At 40.9% G+C, this 20,822-nt stretch overlaps 1 protein-coding gene across 7 annotated transcripts in view; it reads right to left on the bottom strand.

Annotated features, from left to right (window-relative positions):
* kmt2ca (lysine (K)-specific methyltransferase 2Ca) overlaps positions 1-20,822 on the bottom strand; it is a 249,644-nt gene that overhangs the window by 45,222 nt on the left and 183,600 nt on the right. For 5 of the 7 annotated variants that reach the window (XM_062991111.1, XM_062991113.1, XM_062991116.1 and 2 more), the window contains 6 exons: positions 19,478-19,597; positions 15,839-15,981; positions 14,811-15,003; positions 7,317-7,415; positions 6,973-7,020; positions 769-906 (listed from right to left, as the gene is read on the bottom strand). In XM_062991111.1, coding sequence (XP_062847181.1) covers positions 769-906; positions 6,973-7,020; positions 7,317-7,415; positions 14,811-15,003; positions 15,839-15,981; positions 19,478-19,597 — 741 coding nt within the window. The remainder of the gene's footprint in view (positions 1-768; positions 907-6,972; positions 7,021-7,316; positions 7,416-14,810; positions 15,004-15,838; positions 15,982-19,477; positions 19,598-20,822) is intronic. The other 2 variants (XM_062991114.1, XM_062991117.1) reach the window with 2 other exon arrangements.

Raw genomic sequence — 20,822 nt, 5'->3', positions numbered from 1 at the left:
TAGATGACATTGTGTTTGTTATGTATTGTCCAGCATAATAATTGTGAGATTTTCAGTCTCGTGTTTTGCAAATAAAAATAAAATACACTAAAAGGTGACTGAACTTTTTACTTTTACTGACACTTGCATACTAATTCTGAGGACACTGTAAAGTGCTGGTGTGCCTTACACAGATGGGGCTGCCATGGTTCTAGCCATTACAAATTCTCCTGCTGTACTTCCTCCCGAAAAAGCTGCAGACCTTCCCCTGCCCTCACCAATATATGCAACAAATTCCACCTGTTGCGCTGACTAGGTATTTTGGAAATTAAGTTTTCTTTTAAGGCATCTGTCTGTCTAAACTGCTACTAAAATTCATCTGACTTTGTTGTTTTCCATCTTATTTTTGCCTTGCCTTGTTTGTGACAGAACATGCATAAACAAATGCATTCTTTTTACATGTGCAATGTCTTTTCCCTCCTTTTTGGGCAATCAAGGACTAACATGCTTCATCCGAGATGTAAAGCCAACCATTAGACCTTTTGGCAGATGCTTAATGGAAGGTAATAACTATAATCTTCTTTACTCAGGGGTTTACAGATGCCCAAGTATTTTTCTTCATTTTCCCAGGAGAATTTAATAATGAATGGCATTGCTGGGGCTTGGGATTTCTGGACAGCAGTGAAAAGAGTATTGTTGGCTGTATTAATATATTGCTAGATCTATTGCAATCCATTATTGCTGATGCATGCAAAGATTTCCATTTTAAACAAGATAAAAAACACTTACCATCATTCACCATCTTGTCCAGTTCAGGGCTGAGAATCACATCTAGAGGTTCTTCCTGCATCTGCCGAGGCCCCCGAACAGAAGCAAGTTGGGGAGGACCTGGGGGGTCTTCAGAAATGCCCTCAATGTCCAATCCAGCTAAGGTGGAAAAGAGGGTATTTAACTGCATTATATTCTTGCTAAGACAAGAGTGTATACGTACTAAACACTCAAAAAACTATCAAATAGGAAAATGTGGGGACAAGCATCCTAGAGCTGTCAAACCATAGAGCCAACATTAGTGTTGACAACAAGTTCATTTTCCATGATGTCAATGTGCTCAGTCAGAAAAACAGAGCAGAGGGAAAGGAAGGGTGGCTAAACTATTCAAGTAAAAAAGAAAGTACATTTAAGTAAACAAATTCCTTCAAAAAAAGCCCTTCTTTGGTCTTAGATTTAAAAATCCCAAAACAAAACATAAGTTGATTGCAATGAATATTCCTAAGTGCTTGAGAGATTTAATAATAAAAAGGCTAACTTTTGTACTTTTGAGAACACATCCAATTAAATTCCTAACAGTATTTTAACATTACATTTAACATTACAACTACTACATGAAAGGGGAATTTTTTTTTTTTCCTATTTTATTTATTTATTTATTTTCTCCCATTTTCTCCCAATTTCGCGTAGTCAGTTTGTCTTCCGCTGCTGGGGGATGCCTGATTGCAGTCGAGGTGGGTGTATTGCTGCTCACACCTCCTCCGACCCACACGGGAACCATTTTTCTGCACAGGCGCCTCTCTATCTGCTAATCAGGGTCCTTACACAGCGTTTGAAGACCCTACCAACATAGTTCAGTCATCCCGCCCTAGCAGAAATGTATACCTGCTACAGGCACTGCCAAGTTTCGAACCGAGGAGTTTATAATTTCGCCGCTGGTGTGCTAGCGGAATATCCCGCTGCGCCACCTGAGTGCCTAAAACATTTTTGTAATGTTGAGATAAGATATAGTAATGTTAAGGTAAGATAATTAGCTTTGAATCTGTATGGCTGCACTTTAGCCTAAGCTAAAATGCTGTAAGCAAAAAAGGACACAACATTTTTGTAAGTTGAGAATGGGAATAGACAGTATAAACAGCAGACTAAACTGCTAAACTACTGTATACTGTTACAAAGTTGGTGTACAAGATAAACAATGTCTTTAGACTTAACAGTAAAGCTCAAATTGATAGTACGCCACGGGGTACACAGATAAGGATAAACTTCTGTAAGCAGGGCACTTGGGTGGCGCTGTGGTAAAACATGCTAGCCCAGGCGAAATCTTAGCTCTGCTATCAGCTAGCTGGGCGCCAAGTCAGACTTGACTGGGTGAACCACAAGGATTCCTTATTGCTGCTGCAATTGCTGCCTCTGTTGGCTAGTGGCCCCTGAGATGCACATAGACAGCAAATTATGGAGATCTGTGTGTGACTCTCCATATGCAGTACTGATCCACGTGTGTTGAGGGAGAGTGTGTTAGGTACGGTCCTCTACGTTCAGGGTAGGTGAGTTCTTTAGATATATCTCCTCACTACTGCAGACCCCTACATCTGCAGTAGTGAGGAGATATATCTGGACAATTGGAAATAACTAGACTGGGAATGAAAAAAAAACTGCTGTAGGCTAAATAGATACTAAACTGATGTAGGCTGAATGGACAAGGCTAAACAGGCTGAAATACAGAAAACAGGGTCAGGAAACTAAAGTAGCCTAAATGGGCAGAGATAAAATGCTCTGGGCTGAATGAGGAGGAGGAGGCACTGTATGTTAGACAGGGACGGATGAACTGCTATAATGGAGATAAACGACTGTGACGTAAATGGGTGTAGGGTCATAAATAACCTGAGCTTGTCACAACAATTGATTAACCAAGACCATTAAATATGTTGTTCTATTAAAGTTTTCAAAAATAAATTGCAGGTAATTTTTATAATTATTAAACATAACCTGCTATTATTGAAGTGACAAAAACAATTCAAAACCAAGTTCACTTGATATTTTCAAGGTCTTGGACACTTTTCTTGCATAGCCTGCATTCCTTAAAACTTGTTAATTTGCTGAACAAGGCCATTACTCCAGAGAGGGCAGTGTGTCCTTGGCAGATAATGGAACTTGCACTTTGACTTGCAACTGTAAATAAAGAGTTTACACCAAGGAAAGTTCATCTCTGTAAAAAGTACATTTATTACCAAGCTTTACTGGTTCATAGCAGCCATCGCTCAGCTAATCTAGCTTTAGAACATTAAAAATTTTAGAAAAGATTAAGTGAAAGGTAAAAATTTTTTAATTGTGGGATTTTAATTATGGAAGATCAAGTGAAGATTGACGGTAAAATGGAAGGTGAATTTCATCCATTCAAAATAAAATCCCCAAAATAATAAAAAAATAAAGGGGTCTGAATACTTTCTGAAGCCAATGTACCTTAACAATTATGTACAATTATTATACACTTTTATCCAAAGTGACTTACAATTATGTACAACCCCAAATCAGAAAAAGTTGGGACAGCATGGAAAATGCAATAATAAAAGACACAGACTTTCTTACATTTACTTTGACTTTTATTTGATTGCAGACAGGATGAACCTGAGATATTTCATGTTTTATCTGCTCAACTTCATTTCATTTATTAATAAACCTCCATTTCTGCATTTCAGGCCTGCAACACATTCCAAAAAAAGTTGGGACAGTAAAGCATTTACTACTTTGTAATGTTGTCATTCCTTTTCACCACACAGACATTTTGGCACCGAGGAGACCAAGTGATTTAGTGTTTCAGCTTTTATTTTGTCCCATTCTTCCTGCAAACACGTCTTAAGATGTGCAACAGTACGGGGTCGTCGTTGTCGCATTTTTTATTTCAAAATTCTCCACACATTCTCTATTGGGGACAGGTCAGGACTGCAGGCAGGCCAGTCCAGTACCCGTACCCTCTTCTTCCACAGCCATGCCTTTGTAATGTGTGCAGCATGTGATTTTGTCTTGTTGAAAAATGCATGGACGTCCCTGGAAAAGATGATGTCTTGAAGGCAGCACATGTTGCTCTAAGATCTCAGTGTACTTTTCTGCATGAATGCTGCCATCACAGAAGTGTAAATGACCTTTGCCAAGGGCACTGACACACCCCCATACCATGACAGACCTTGGCTTTTGGACTTGTTGCTGATAACAGTCTGGATGGATCTTTTCGTCTTCGGTCCGGAGAACATGGCGTCCATTTTTTCCAAAAAAGACCTGGAATGCTGATTCATCTGACCACAATACACGTTTTCACTGTGTGATGGTCCATCCTAGTCGCCTCCAAGACCAGAGAAGTCGACTCCGCTTCTGGACATGGTTAACATAAGGCTTTTTTTTGCACAGTAAAGTTTTAAGTGGCATTTGTGCATGTAACTCCGTATTGTAGTGCTTGACAAAGGTTTGCCAAAGTAATCCCTCACCCATGTGGTTATATCAGCTATCCTTAAGTGGCGGTTCTTGATGCAGTGCTGTCTGAGGGATCGAAGATCACGGGCGTTCAGTTTAAGCCTGCACACTTGGACTTCACGCCCTGAAATTCCTCCCGATTACTTAAATCTTTTAAAATCCCTTTCAATCTTTCTTTGAGGTACATTGTTTTTAAACATTTCAATCATTTTCTCACATATTTGATGACAAACTGGAGATCATCTGGCCATATTTGCTCATCAAAGACTCAGCTGTTTGGAATCACATCATTATTTGGTTTTTTCACCTTATTACTAGCCCTAAATTGGCCCCGTCCCAATTTTTTTGGAATGTGTTGCAGGCCTGAAATGCAGGAATGGATGTTTATTAATAAATGAAATGAAGTTGAGCAGACAAAACATGAAATATCCTGGGTTTAAACTGTCTGAAATCAAATAAAAGTCAAAGTAAATGTAAGAAACTTTATTTGGGGTTGTATTAAAGGGCTGCCAACACTGGCAGTTTGGTAAAGCCTTAACTTGTAAATCGTAGTTTGGAGCTTTGACTGATAAGCCACCAATGCCTCTTCAAATACACACAACATTCACTAGTTGGCATGAACAAGATTCGAACCCATTTCTATTAAATTTGGAGCGCAATATGCGAAAAGGTCGTACAATGTCATTATGGTATTGTTGTGTTTTAAGCAAATGTTGTGAATAAAATGTATTTGGGATTTGACAGAACTTTTACATGGGTCATTAGTAGCAAAGATTTGTAACATTACATTTTAGGGTAAATAATTGACAGTGCCTCACAAAAAGACACTAAAAATGTAGCAAATGTCTCATAAACCTCTGCACTACTGAATTTGGTTGAGACACAACGTCTGGTAGCAAAGTGTCACCGAGTCCTTTGGTGTGAGAATTGTATATGTGTATACGTAGAACCTGCATGACTGTATGCAGAACCACAGCTTTAAAACTTTATTTTGGTGTGACTTATTGCTTAAGAGAAAAGTGGCCTGGATTTGGCCTACAGCTGTGGTATTACCAGGTGATACAAAGCTTTTATTGCAAACTGACCCTCTTTATTTCAATAATTGAATTAGGTGATATTACATTGTCATTATAAAGTGTGAATATACAACTTGACTGTTAGTTTATTTATTCTTGCATTTCAAAAACATGAACATTAATACGGAATTTTAAAGGCCATTAATCCAAAATAGAATTATCAATTAGGACTGCAAGAATTGGTCGACCTAATCAATGAATCGAGTCAATATTTTAAATCTATGCATCGTTTTTAAAACTATGTTTATAAATGATTATTTTTAATTTCTACAGCGTCTCCATTCATATAACCATTCATATGATTTCCTTCAGCACCACTTGTTGCGTACTACACAGCAACACTAGCGCGATGTTGCATGTCTATATTGTTTCATTAAGCTTCTTAATCATGAGATCTTGGAATACCGTATTTCTTAGCGAGTTTAGTTTAGGGCGCATTCACGTGAGAAGCAACACACGTCGTGCACTTTTGCTGCATTGGGCTCACGATTTTTGCGGTTGCCACGGCGCTTAAAGTGCAAAAAGCTTCTCATGTCAATGCGCCGTAATGCTTACCACTGTTTACATCGCTAAGAATGTGAAGTAGGTTTTGAGTAAATGTGTAGGTTACAATCGGGGCTCATTCTGTCGTTACTGTACGTTGGACTTAATGAGATGTGCCGACCTCTAACTATTTCATTTCTGCTATAAGATTAAGCATTTTGCTTTGTGTACAGAATGCCATAAACACATGTTGTACTTTGTTTAGTACTGAGCACTTGATAATTTGATAATGTGGATATAAACCCTGTTTACATTTAGTTTTGTGCCGTATTATTATGCTATACAGTTTGCTGGTAAAATAAAAGAAGCTTAAATGAGATTCTGAATTAAATTTTTTAGAGGAAAATTAATAGTTTAGATTAATCGACTAATCTGTAAAATAGTCTATAGATTAATTGATAGAAAAATAGTCGTTAGTGGCAGCCCTATTACCTACTACTGAATGCAGAATTTGGAGTGTGCCAGTGAACACTTTTGACCATTTACTAAAGGTTGAAATGAGTGCATCACAAAAGTGTTTAGTGGGTTTGATGTCACTGAGGTATGTGCAGGCCACTAGAATTCCTCAAACCATTTCTTAATAAGCTGTGCATCCATAAAATCATCCTGAAACAAGATAAGGCCTTTCAGAACTGTTGCCTCAAGGTTGGAAGATTGGTTAATGGGTGTGGCTGAAACAGTTACGAGTTGTGCCCACAAAGTTAAGACTATACGGTTATAAGTTGCACCAGTAAGCAGTGACTTGGAAAAATAAAGACTGCCAACAAACTCAGAATGTATAAAAATGTAAGAACTAAATTGTGGAACATTAAACCAGAACGAATTCCCAAATATTAAGTTGGCATTATGGCTAAAGTGCTACTGGATATGAGCAAGTTCAAGTTTGTGGTGTGACTGTAGCTGCTGACAGTTCACCTGAGCTATAGACCAAGAGTATATTTCATTTGTGGTTAGCATACAGGCAGAGAAGAACAATCAGAGCAAACAGTGTGAGTGCATTAGAATACAGTGGAGAAAAGGGAGAGACATGCAAATGCTGACAGGACTAAAGGACTAGAAGACCTATCTAGGAGTCACAGAAGTAAGAAATAAGGAAAAACTCTATTTCTACAGGTAAACTTCTCAACTACCAAGTTCTTACCGAACAGAAGGGGGAAGCTTTCCACCTGGAAAGGACATAAATCAAGACCTACAGGAACCCAGACCAGATAAAAAACCAAAGTATTACAATTAAAAGCCAAACCAAAACAAAGCACAGCAAAGCCAAAACAATGATGTAGTGCAGAAAACAAGAATGCACATAGCAGGATATTATCATAGTAAAAATGTAAATGCGTGAATGACAAGTGGAAAGAAAGTTAATACAGCATTAGAAGGACAGTTTTTCAAGTTTGCACAGTTTTCCAGGAGAATGAGTGTTAGCAAGAGCATCAGCAGAAGAGGAAAGTGCTGAAAGGATAAACTGGGGACTACACTCAGGACTACCTGACTCATGGTCCGGTTTGGCCAGGTTATCCGACAGCATGCCCAGGAGATCATCATCAGGCTGCAGAACCAGCTCAGCTATGGGATCCTGTGCATTGACTGGAGATGGAGAAGATATGGGTTTCTCAGACTATTAGCATCTTGGCAGCTTTGCTAAATACAGAGCAGCACTATAGTCGGCACAGGGTGCTCATAAAAATGAAAGAACCTCTGAGGAATCAAATAAAAAGGATGAAGCTGGGGCATTAAAAAAGCAGAACAGTAAAAAATCTAGTATTACAAAATCTAGATATCCAGACTTTTAAATAGTTTTGTTTGCTACTTGAACATGAATCTCAGGTAAGAGTACAGGCAAGTACTGTCATGTATCTTTTTTTTTATTTTATTTTTTTATTATATTACACCTTTTTCTCCCACTTTTAGCGCGTCCAATTTCTACCCGTCAATCATCCTCTCACTAATGCTGGTCCCTGCTCCTGATTGGGGAGAACGAGGCTGCTCCACGCCCCCTCCGAAACGTGCACAGCAATCGAACATCTTATCACCTACACTTGACGAGCGCAGTGCGGTAGAGCTGTGCACGGAGGGCCACACCCACTACCGCACTCCTTCCCCATCTCCGTGCAGGCGCCACCAACCAGCCAGCAGAGGTCGTAATCGCACTAGTCTGAGAGAGAGTCCCCATCCGGCTTTAATCCCACCCCTTATCTGAACAGCAGGCCAATCGTTGTTCATGTAGCCACTCAGCCTCAGCCGGCAAGGCAGAGCTGAGATTCGTTGCGATGTATTCGAGATCTCAGCTCTGGTGAACAGCGTGTGTTTTACTGCTGCGCCACCTTAGCGGCTCTGTCATGTATCTTTAACATCTTTAATAGCTTCAAGATCAGGGTCCTGATGGATTTAAGGCAGCCTAAAAGAGCATCAGTCTGACGCAGGGTTCACTTATACTCCCGATCAATCACACTTTGGGGCAATCCGGGTCGGCTAATCCACCTACTGCAGTTCTCAGACTAAACCTTACACGTACAATGGAAAGTGAGAGCATAAGATAGGCCCGACCCAGCATGACAGCAACCAGGATTAAGCTGCAAAGATGATTAGTAAGTAAAGAAAGAATTTTAAACAATGCCAAAAAGTGTGTGGGCTTTTGCCATCCCAAAACCATAAGCAGTAAAGCATTAATACAGTATTGCTCCCTCTGTGTGGCCATAACAATCTTTACTTTCCTGTGCCTGAAACACATGTCTGAACATTAACCAGATGTTGAATGAGGATATATGTATACACCAATCAGCCATAACATTAAAACCACCTCCTTGTTCCTACACTCACTGTCCATTTTATTAGCTCCACTTACCATATAGAAGCCCTCTGTAGTTCTACAATTACTGACTGTAGTCCATCTGTTACTCTACATACTGTTTTAACCTGCGTTCTTCAATGGTCAGGACCCCCACAGGACCACCACAGAGCAGGTATTATTTAGGTGGTGATGATTCTCAGCACTGCAGTGACACTGACATGGTGGTGGTGGTGTGTTAGTGTGTGTTGTGCTGGTATGAGTGGATCAGACACAGCAGCGCTGCTGGAGTTTTTAAATACCGTGTCCACTCACTGTCCACTCTATGAGACACTCCTACCTAGTTGGTCGACCTTGTAGATGTAAAGTCAGAGACGATCGCTCCTCTATTGCTGTTGTTTGAGTTGGTCATCTTCTAGACCTTCATCAGTGGTCACAGGATGCTGCCTACGGGGTGCTGTTGGCTGGATATTTTAGGTTGGTAGACTATTCTAAGTCCAGCAGTGACAGTGAGGTGTTTAAAAACTCTATCAGCGCTGCTGTGTCTGATCCACTCATACCAGCACAACACACACTAACACACCACCACCATGTCAGTGTCACTGCAGTGCTGAGAATGATCCACCACCCAAATAATATCTACTCTGTGGTGGTCCCGGGAGAGTCCTGACCATTGAACAGCATGAAAGGGGGCTAACAAAGCATGCAGAGAAACAGATGGACTACAGTCAGTAATTGTAAAACTACAAAGCGCTTCTATATGGTAAGTGGAGCTGATAAAATGGACAATGTGTGTAGAAACAAGGCGGTGGTTTTAATGTTATGGCTAATCAATATATATATATATATATATATATATATATATATATATATATATATATATATATATACATACAGTTTATCACAAAAGTGAGTACACCCCTCACATTTCTGCAAATATTTCATTATATCTTTTCATGGGACAACACTATAGACATGAAACTTGGATATAACTTAGAGTAGTCAGTGTACAGCTCGTATAGCAGTGTAGATTTACTGTCTTCTGAAAATAACTCAACACACAGCCATTAATGTCTAAATAGCTGGCAACATAAGTGAGTACACCCCACAGTGAACATGTCCAAATTGTGCCCACATGTGTCGTTGTCCCTCCCTGGTGTCATGTGTCAAGGTCCCAGGTGTAAATGGGGAGCAGGGCTGTTAAATTTGGTGTTTTGGGTACAATTCTCTCATACTGGCCACTGGATATTCAACATGGCACCTCATGGCAAAGAACTCTCTGAGGATGTGAGAAATAGAATTGTTGCTCTCCACAAAGATGGCCTGGGCTATAAGAAGATTGCTAACACCCTGAAACTGAGCTACAGCATGGTGGCCAAGGTCATACAGCGGTTTTCCAGGACAGGTTCCACTCGGAACAGGCTTCGCCAGGGTCGACCAAAGAAGTTGAGTCCACGTGTTCGGCGTCATATCCAGAGGTTGGCTTTAAAAAATAGACACATGAGTGCTGCCAGCATTGCTGCAGAGGTTGAAGACATGGGAGGTCAGCCTGTCAGTGCTCAGACCATACGCCGCACACTGCATCAACTCGGTCTGCATGGTCGTCATCCCAGAAGGAAGCTGACGCACAAGAAAGCCCGCAAACAGTTTGCTGAAGACAAGCAGTCCAAGAACATGGATTACTGGAATGCCCTGTGGTCTGATGAGACCAAGATAAACTTGTTTGGCTCAGATGGTGTCCAGCATGTGTGGCGGCGCCCTGGTGAGAAGTACCAAGACAACTGTATCTTGCCTACAGTCAAGCATGGTGGTGGTAGCATCATGGTCTTGGGCTGCATGAGTGTTGCTGGCACTGGGGAGCTGCAGTTCATTGAGGGAAACATGAATTCCAACATGTACTGTGACATTCTGAAACAGAGCATGATCCCCTCCCTTCGAAAACTGGGCCTCATGGCAGTTTTCCAACAGGATAACGACCCCAAACACAACCTCCATGACAACTGCCTTGCTGAGGAAGCTGAAGGTAAAGGTGATGGACTAAACCCAATTGAGCACCTGTGGCGCATCCTCAAGTGGAAGGTGGAGGAGTTCAAGGTGTCTAACATCCACCAGCTCCGTGATGTCATCATGGAGGAGTGGAAGAGGATTCCAGTAGCAACCTGTGCAGCTCTGGTGAATTCCATGCCCAGGAGGGTTAAGGCAGTGCTGGATAATAATGGTGGTCACACAAAATATTGACACTTTGGGCACAATTTGGACATGTTCACTGTGGGGTGTACTCACTTATGTTGCCAGCCATTTAGACATTAATGGCTGTGTGTTGAGTTATTTTCAGAAGACAGTAAATCTACACTGCTATACAAGTTGTACACTGACTACTCTAACTTATATCCAAGTTTCATGTCTATAGTGTTGTCCCATGAAAAGATATGATGAAATATTTGCAGAAATGTGAGGGGTGTACTCACTTTTGTGATACACTGTATATACACTGTGTTCCAAATTATTATGCAAAAAGTGTTTAGGAGTGATAAGGTAAGAATTTTTTTGTTTGTCAGTTAAACTCATTGATGGTGATGTGTGTCAGGGCTCTTTATATCACTGAAAGCAATTGCAGACACCTGTGCTAATTAGTTTGGCAGGTGTGTCCAATTAAAGGCAAGACTACTTAAGAAGGCTGTCCCACATTATTAAGCAGCCTACATTTTCAGCCAAAATGGGAAAGAAAAAGGATGTGTCGGCTGCTGAGAAGCAACAAATTGTGGAGTGTTTAGGTCAAGGCATGACTACAATCAACATTGCCAAGACACTTCATCGTGATCATCGCACAATCAAGAAGTATGTAGCTGATTCAGAGCACACACGTGTGCGTGCTGATAAGGGAACATTGAGGACTCTTTCCAACAGGCAATTACGTCAGGTTAAAAGAGCAGCTGCAAAAATGCCTTGTCATAGCAGCAGACAAGTTTTTGAAACTGCTGGTGCCTCCAACGTCCCCCGAACAACAAGATGCAGGGTCCTTCAGAGGTTTGCAGCTGTGCGTAAGCCATCCTGTCGACCTCCTCTATCCACTGCACACAAGCAGAAACGGCTCCAGTGGGCCAAACAATACATGAAGACTGACTTCAAAACTGTTTTGTTCACCGATGAGTGCCGTGCAACACTAGATGGTCCAGATGGATGGAGTGGAGGATGGCTGGTTGATGGACACCCCATGCAAACAAGGCTACGGCGCCAACAAGGAGGAGGTGGAGTAATGTTTTGGGCTGGAATCATGGGGAGAGAGATTGTCGGCCCCTTTAGGATCCCTGAAGGGGTAAAGATGACCTCCATAATGTATGTGGAGTTTCTCAAACAGCACTTCCTGCCATGGTTCAAGAAGAAGAACCGTGCATTGCGCAGCAAGATCATTTTCATGCATGATAATGCACCGTCTCATGCTGCAAAGAACACATCTGCATCTCTGGCTGCTATGGGCATAAAAGGGGACAAACTTATGGTGTGGCCCCCATGCTCCCCTGACCTCAACCCCATTGAGAACCTCTGGAGCATCATCAAAAGGAGTGTCTATGATGGCGGGAGGCAGTTCACATCTAAGCAATAGCTCTGGGAGGGTATTCTGTCCTCATGCAAAACAATTGAAGCAGATACCATCCAAAACCTGACAAATTCAATGGACGAGAGAGTTCAGAAGCTTCTTTCGAACAAGGGGTCCTTTGTGCAAATGTAACATCACCTAGAATAAAGTTTTGACTTGAAAACTGTTTGATTTCAGTTTGTAATAACCTGCTAATGCTTATAATTTCACAAATGACCATTTTTTTGTTCTTTATAAAAATGAAAAGGTTGAAAACTCTGCTGTGCATAATAATTTGGAACATGCATTTTGAGTGTTTTATTTTTTTTAAAATATACTGTTATCATTGGCAGTTTGTTCAAAAACCTTTCAATTGTACTCTAATAGTTGATGACTGGAAAATTACAATGACTGCAATTCATATAGGTAATTTTGGAAAATCTGAGAAAATATTATTTGCATAATAATTTGGAACACAGTGTATATATATATATATATATATATATATATATATATATATATATACAGTGGGGTCAAAAAGTATTTAGTCAGCCACTGATTGTGCAAGTTCTCCTACTTAGAAAGATGAGAGAGGTCTGTAATTTTCATCATAGGTACACTTCAACTATGAGAGACAAAATGAGAAAAAAAAAAATCCAGGAAATCACATTGTAGGATTTTTAAAGAATTTATTTGTAAATGATGGTGGAAAATAAGTATTTGGTCAATAACAAAAGTTCAACTCAATACTTTGTAACATGACCTTTGTTGGCAATGACAGAGATCAAACGTTTCCTGTAAGTCTTCACCAGGTTTGCACACACTGTAGCTGGTATTTTGGCCCATTCCTCCATGCAGATCTCCTCTAGAGCAGTGATGTTTTGGGGCTGTCGCTGGGCAACACGGACTACACAAATTTTCTATGGGGTTGAGGTCTGGAGACTGGCTAGGCCACTCCAGGACCTTGAAATGCTTTTTACGGAGCCACTCCTTCGTTGCCCGAGCGGTGTGTTTGGGATCATTGTCATGCTGGAGGACCCAGCCACGTTCCATCTTCAATGCTCTCACTGATGGAAGGAGGTTTTGGCTTAAAATCTCACGATACATGGCCCTGTTCATTCTTCCCTTAACACGGATCAGTCGTCCTGTCCCCTTTGCAGAAAAACAGCCCCAAAGCATGATGTTTCCACCCCCATGCTTCACAGTAGGTATGGTGTTCTTGGGTTCTTCTTCTTCCTCCAAACACGACGAGTTGAGTTTTTACCAAAAAGTTCCATTTTGGTTTCATCTGACCACATGATATTCTCCCAATCCTCTTCTGGATCATCCATATGCTCTCTGGCAAACTTCAGACGGGCCTGGACATGTACTGGCTTAAGCAGGGGGACACGCCTGGCACTGCAGGATTTGAGTCCCTCTCGGCGTAGTGTGTTACTGATGGTAGCCTTTGTTACTTTGGTCCCAGCTCTCTGCAGGTCATTCATCAGATCCCTCCGTGTAGTTCTGGGATTTTTGCTCACCGTTCTCATGATCATTTTGACTCCACGGGATGAGATCTTGACCCCAAGATCATTATCAATGGTCTTGTATGTCTTCCATTTTCTTACAATTGCTCCCACAGTTGATTTATTCACACCAACCTGCTTGCCTATTGTAGATTTACTCTTCCCAGCCTGGTGCATGTCTACAATTTTCTTCCTGGTGTCCTTCGACAGCTCTTTGGTCTTGGCCATGGTTGAGTTTGGAGTCTGACTGTTTGAGGCTGTGGACAGGTGTCTTTTATACAGATAACGAGGTCAAACAGGTGCCATTAATACAGGTAACGAGTGGAGGACAGAAGAGCTTCTTAACGAAGAAGTTACAGGTCTGTGAGAGCCAGAAATCTTACTTGTTTGTTATTGACCAAATAACTGAACTAACGGGGCTGAACTTACATGAGGGATGACTGAGCCATGACTGGAGAGACAAGGTAAAATGTAACACCTACATTGCAATGACTTCTACATTTACACTATTTTTTAAGAATTTTGTTAGTGAATACAATGCAACTGCGAGCAATCGAGAACTAGGGGCCTTGCTGGAGGACCCAACAACAGGACTGTGTGGCTTTAAACTAGTAACCTCCTGATCTATAGTTCAGTACCTAAACTGCTGAGCTAGCACTGCTCAGCAGAGAAGAGATACTTGAGAGTAAAGCATGTTGCAATAGCTTCACAAGTGCTAGTCTGTGATTCTTCTTGGCCAGCATAAAGACACGCATGAAGCAAATTATAGAGAAAAAAATCTGACAGGTTCCACCAGACAGAAAATACCAACATGCCTTAATTAGGTCTGCTCTGAGTTACAAAGGGGTGTGTTAAAAAGCTTTCTGCTATGCTACAGTGAGAGAGAAGAGAAATGGAAATTGATAAAGTGCATTATCCTTCCCTGCAGATTTCATATCCAAAAGATCTAATCTGATGTGACGGCATTCGAGAAAAAGCAACTTTCAGGCCTGGATTATGCAGATACACTCACAATGAATAACTTCTGAAGGGCACTGTGTATGACTGTAAGTGCAGACTAGTATTGAAGAAGAAAGTATTGAATGAAAGAAAGACTAGGAGGAGGAACATACTGAGAGTGGTAGCTTTGCTGGAGATAGGAGTGGCTGCAGCACTTAGAAGAGGATCAGAAGATGGGTCCAGGAAGCTGGAGTTGGCGCTGGGTGGCTTGCTCTCTCTGTAAGCTTGTCCTTCTACTGGTGCCGTTTCCAATGACTGTTTAATCTGCTTACTTTTATCCAGCAGATCTTTTCCAAAAAAAGCCTCCTGCAAAGCAGCAGCAAACAAATAAAGCAATTATACACAGAGAACTTTGTAATGCATTTCAGCAGTGGTGCTCCAAATTTGTTGCCATTTGGTGGATTAGCCCCTTGCCTTTGTCTAGAAAGGTAATATAATATAATATCATTTACCAACCCTAGCAGACTGGAGGCCAATTTTGTCTGCTGCAGACATTAGCCAATTATGCCTGCTAGAGCGTGTCCAACCGACCTGTAGCAGAGCCAAGACTCAAACCTGGAAGTTCAGAATTTCAGTGCTGGTGTGCTAGCCACCTGAGTGCCACAAATAAGCTTTTGCAGTACTTAGTGTTTAATATTAAGCTCCAAATGTAGACCGCCAAAAGGTTAGAGATTCATGCCAAGTAACTTTGCAGTACTTCACCAGATCTAAAGCTACTATCTGTCGATCTGACTTCTAGTTGCCATGCTAAAACATTAAAAGCCTAATGCGCTGGGATTTAAATAATTGATTAAAGTCACGTCTCTGGTGAGAACTTTAAGTTTAATTTGAGGCTTGCTGAACAAGAAAGGCCTAAAGTGACAGCTGGTGCACTTAATGCATGGCTGGTTGGTTCTGAGTATGAGAGTCTTCTGGAAAGCAACCTCCCAGTACAGACACATTCATACTGATGAGTGAACACCTGTTCACACTAATGCTAAACCAAAGACCTTCTCCTCAGAGACATGTGCCTTTAGAAATACAAAGTATTCACTCCTATTCATACAAGATCTCATTTAAGGAGTCTAAATTAAATCATTTCAAAGCACTGGCAACCTTCCAGTGGATTGTAATTCCTGAATGCACTGTAAAACCAGGGTACCTGAAGGTAGGAGGGAAAGTATTCCTCCAGTTTGTTTTTTTTCTTCCTGTATCTCTTTTTGACCTTTTCCAAAGACTCGGCCACTGGAGGCATCTCGGCCACTGGAGGCATCTCGTCCACAGGGGTGTCTGGTTCATTCCAACCTGGGCAACAGAGGAAAGTATGAGTCAGCACTTTAAGCTATTTTATATTTTATATAAATAGATACAAATCTAAATAATTAAAAAACTTCAAATTCCAAGTTAATTATCTAGGTGACAATAAGAGGTAGGTGTGGAATGTGCTAGTACTTTATTTCTGTCAATTAAAAAATGCTAAGTGAATAAACAATAGAGAAATCTAAATTAACATTTGGCGTGACCACCCTTTGCCTTCAAAATAGCATCAATTCTTTAAGGTACACTTGAACACAGTTTTTAAAGGGACTCGTCTGAGAGGTTGTTCCAAACATCTTCAAAAACTAATCACAGATCTTCTGTGGATGTAGGCTTGCTTAAATCCTTCTGTCTCTTCATGTAATCTCAGACAGACTCAATAATGTTGAGATCAGGGCTCTGTGGGGGCCATATCATCACTTCCAGGACTTTTTGTTCTTCTTTACGCTAAAGATAGTTCTTAATGACATTGGCTGAAGGTTTGGGGTCATCTCTCTTTTGACCGCCATGTAAATCACATCACCAAAACTGCTTTCTTTCATCTAAAAAACATAGCACGTCTACGTCCATCACTCTCCTTTTCTGCCGCCGAAACCTTGATTCATGCTTTTATTACATCCAGAATTGATTATTGCAATAGCATCCTTTATGGTACATCTAACAAAATCCTAAAAAAACTTCAGTATATCCAGAATTCAGCTGCTCGCCTCCTTACTCATACTCGCTCCCGTGATCATATTACACCTGTTCTACAAAAACTTCATTGGCTTCCCGTTGCTCAACGCATTCAATTCAAAATTCTTCTATTCACTCACAAAGCTCTCCATAATCAGGCCCCATCCTACCTCACCGACCTGCTCCATCAGCACATTCCCTCCCGTAGCCTTCGCTCTTCTGAGGCTAACCTACTGTCCATACCCTCTAGGACCAAGCACCGGACCTGGGGTGACAGGGCCTTTTCCATAGCTGCTCCATCTTTATGGAATGCTCTCCCCAAACACCTACGAGATTGTCCTGACCTGTCCAAATTCAAGTCACTTCTCAAAACTCATCTATTCAGAGTGGCATTTAACTTGTAACAACACAAAATAAATGCTTTTATTTTTGCTATTCTTTTTAATAGTTTTTATACTTAGATCACGACAGAAATGTGAAGTCCTAGATCCTAAAACTTGTAAAGTTTTCAGTTTCCTGATTGCATGTAAATCTGTCCTGTTTCTGTCTAATTTTAAGAAATTGTTCTATATTTGTTGTTCTCTCTCATAATTTAGCTAATTTTTAATGAACTGTCTTATGCTGCTCTCTTTGTTTTTATCTTAATTATTCTTGATGTTGATGTACTATTTTGATTTTGTACTATGATTTGTATGGTGTATGTACGTATTTGTTTTGATTATTTGTCTTATGTAAAGCGTCTTTGAGTATCTTGAAAAGCGCTATATAAATAAAATGTATTATTATTATTATTATTGTCCTGCTGCAGATTAAATCTGGAGCTGATTGTACTGCATGATGGATAACTATCTGCCTGTATTTTGTTACTGCACCACTTTTCAGCCCTTTGGCAAACAAACTGCTCTCTCTTACACCCAAATATTTCAAAATTTGACTCTTCAGAGAACCTGCTGCCATGTTTTTGCACCCCAGTTCCTCATTTCCACATCAAAGGTATGGCTTTTTGGCTGCAATTCTTCCATAAAGACCATGTCTGGCCAGACTTTTCCGAACAGTAGATGAGGATACATGGATCCCAATGGTTTCTGTCAGTTCTGAGCTGATGACGTCTTTCATCTACTGCATTTAAGTTTTCTTGGCTGACCACTGTGTCTGTGGTCCTCAGTATTGCCTGTTTCTTTGTGCTTCTTTAAAAGAGCTTGAAAAGCACATCTTGAAACCCTAGTCAGCTTTGAAATCTCTGCTTGGGAGAGACCTTGCTGATGCAGTATTTTGTTTGTTTGTTTTGGTTTATTGCCATATCAGCAACATATTGGCTATTTTATGGCATAGGCAGATATTGGGACTGTAAATCATCACTGTTCAGATCATTTGTTTAAGACTTTCTAAAACAGTTAAGAATTTTAACTGGAGGAATCTTCTTTATACTTTTATGTTCTCAACTCCATAAAAATGTCTCTAATGGCTGAAATTGTAGGACATTCTAATAAAGTATGTTTGATTGTTAGGGGTGTAGCACAGAACTGACAGGTTGGAGGTGTTAGTGGGTAAGGGCAGTATGACCAATTCGGCACCTGGTTATAATTGTCTGGTCTTGCCTATTTAAGAAGTCTTGGTTGTGTTTAATATTGATGTTGGGAGTTATTTCATGCAGTTTGTTTTGGGTATTGGTGGACCAGTCTTCTTGCCATTTTATTCTGCAGTAAACTTTGATTTGTGGGTAGGCATCAGTTTTTGGGATGTATCTCCAAGCAATCTCTTTGTTTCTTGCTTCCTTTGCCATGCTGTCTGCTTTTTTCATTTCCTTCTATGCCACTATGACTGGGGATCCAGCAATAGAAACTCCTCGGCTGTAAAGTTCTTTGTCCAATTTAAGCAGTTCTTGGATTATTGGGTGATCTGTTCTCATGGACTCAAGAGCTTGCATGCAGGATTTGGAGTCAGAGCAAATCACACAGTGTTTACAGGGACTAATAGATATATGTCTGATGGCCAAGAGGAGCACATGAGCCTCTGCTGTGAATATTGAGGCATGTTGAGGGAGACGGATACTATTACAGTGGTCGTTGGTAAAAAATACGGCACCCACATGGGTCTCTGTTTTTGATCCGTCCGTAAAAATAAAGCTGTGTTTTGGAAAACTGAGTCTGATTGTGTGGTATAAAGACAGGTAGTCAAGTGGTGACATAGTCTGTTTTGAGTCCAGGAAGCAGGCAGAGGGGGCTTGGTGAGGCTGATGCAGTATAACTATCTTGTGTCTTGTTGTTGTGCTCAGTCTAGCCATGGTGTATGACCTGTGGCATGAAACTGTGTTTCACACCCTCACCTTTATAACAGAGTTTGGCTTTTTCTCACCTAGTTTTAAGCCTACACAGCTGTTTCTGTTTCAGTAAAAGACCTACATAAGACAATGATGATAAGTGGTTCATCACACCTGTCTATAATCCTACAAAATCCATAGCTGCGTCCGAAACCGCATACTTAAACAGTATGTACAAAATTGGCCGGTAAAGCAGTAAGCTCTTTCAGTATGCAAGTGTGCAGTATGCACACAACCAATTAATGTCTTGAAATGTTTAATTGTGTCTGGGGCTCCAATAACACCAACAGAACATAATAATGAAATAGATAATGAAACTGAGAATTAAATTTTTTTTGGTAGTTAAAGTAAATATCTTCCAGCTTAGATCAGTCATTTCCTGTTCAATTTCTTTATAAGGTCTATTGTAACTAATCAAGTTGTTGAACCCTTTCTAAAAAAATCCCAGTTCTTCAAGACTTGAAATCTGAACTTGAATTTAGACATTACCGTCCTCTTTCCCATTGAGGTTCTCTGTAAGAGATCCACTGGAATCCTTCCTGCTTAGGCATCGTTTAGCTTTGCCTTGCCCGGTCTTACTCCTCTGGCGCACCATAAACCCACCAATGCCTGTAAGGACAAAAATAACCCAATATGAGCTGCCACAATAAGGAACTGCAGACCGGGTGATGGAATCAGGGATTAATAATGTGAGACACTGACAGTAAAATCTTGACATTAATCTCAATTATTCAGAGTGACGCATGAACTGTAGCCTGGAGGCAAGGAGATTCATCTTGGCTCTTTCCTTTGCTGGGCACTCCAGGAACCATTTCAGGTGAGACTATTTTTAACCAGTCAGATTGGCACGATTCACGCTACTACTCTACGCCTCTGAGATACCATTAAACACTTGAAAAGAAAAAGAAAGAAAATGGTCTCTTGGCTGCAAAGAAAATTTATGAAAGTGGAAACAAAGACAACAGTAATTTACACCAAGATATACAGCTGCCAGGCCTTACTAATATCCAGAAGAGATTACTGGGGAATACCTGTCTGTGTAAGACAATGTATGAGAATTAGAACTACATTTGATTTTATTTACCAACAGTAAGTACAAATATATGCATATACACTGACCGGTAAAGTGAGTAACACTGATCTCTTCATCACAGCACCTGTTAGTGGGTGGGATATATTTGCCAGCAAGTGAACATTTTATCCTCAAAGTTGATTTGTTAGAAGCAGGAAAAATGGGCAAGCGTAAGGATTTGAGCGAGTTTGTCACGGGCCTAATTGTGACGGCTAGATGACTGGGTCAGAGCATCTCCAAAACTCCAGCTCTTCTGGGGTTCCCGGTCTGCAGTGGTCAGTAGGAAGAAACCGTGGTAAACCGGCGACAGGGTCATGGGTGGCCAAGGCTCATTGATGCACGTGGGCAGCAAAGGCTGGACCATGTGATCTGATCCATCAGACGAGCTACTGTAGCTCAAACTGCTGAAGAAGTTAATGCTGGTTCTGATAGAAAGGTGTCAGAATACACAGTGCATCACAGTTTGTTGCGTATGGGGCTGCATAGCCGCAGACCAGTCAGGGTGCCCATGCTGACCCCTGTCCACAGCCGAAAGTGCCAACAATGGGCAAGTGAGCATCGGAACTGGACCACAGAGCAATGGAAGAAGGGAGCCGGGTTTCTCCTCAATGCTGCTGAGATATGCTATCTCCATGATTGGTTAAAGCAACAGCTGAGCATGAGGAGATTCACGCAGAGGTTGGATTAGATTAGATTAGATATAAAACGCTCTGTATGAGACCTCACCAGTGGCTAGTGAATAAGAAGTAGCTACTACTGTAC

This window comes from Trichomycterus rosablanca, chromosome 3 (genome assembly GCF_030014385.1).
Source record: "Trichomycterus rosablanca isolate fTriRos1 chromosome 3, fTriRos1.hap1, whole genome shotgun sequence".
NCBI classification, from domain to species: domain Eukaryota; kingdom Metazoa; phylum Chordata; class Actinopteri; order Siluriformes; family Trichomycteridae; genus Trichomycterus; species Trichomycterus rosablanca.
The sequence above is the reverse complement of the archived record's forward strand: the minus strand, read 5'-3'. Positions and strand labels throughout refer to the sequence as shown.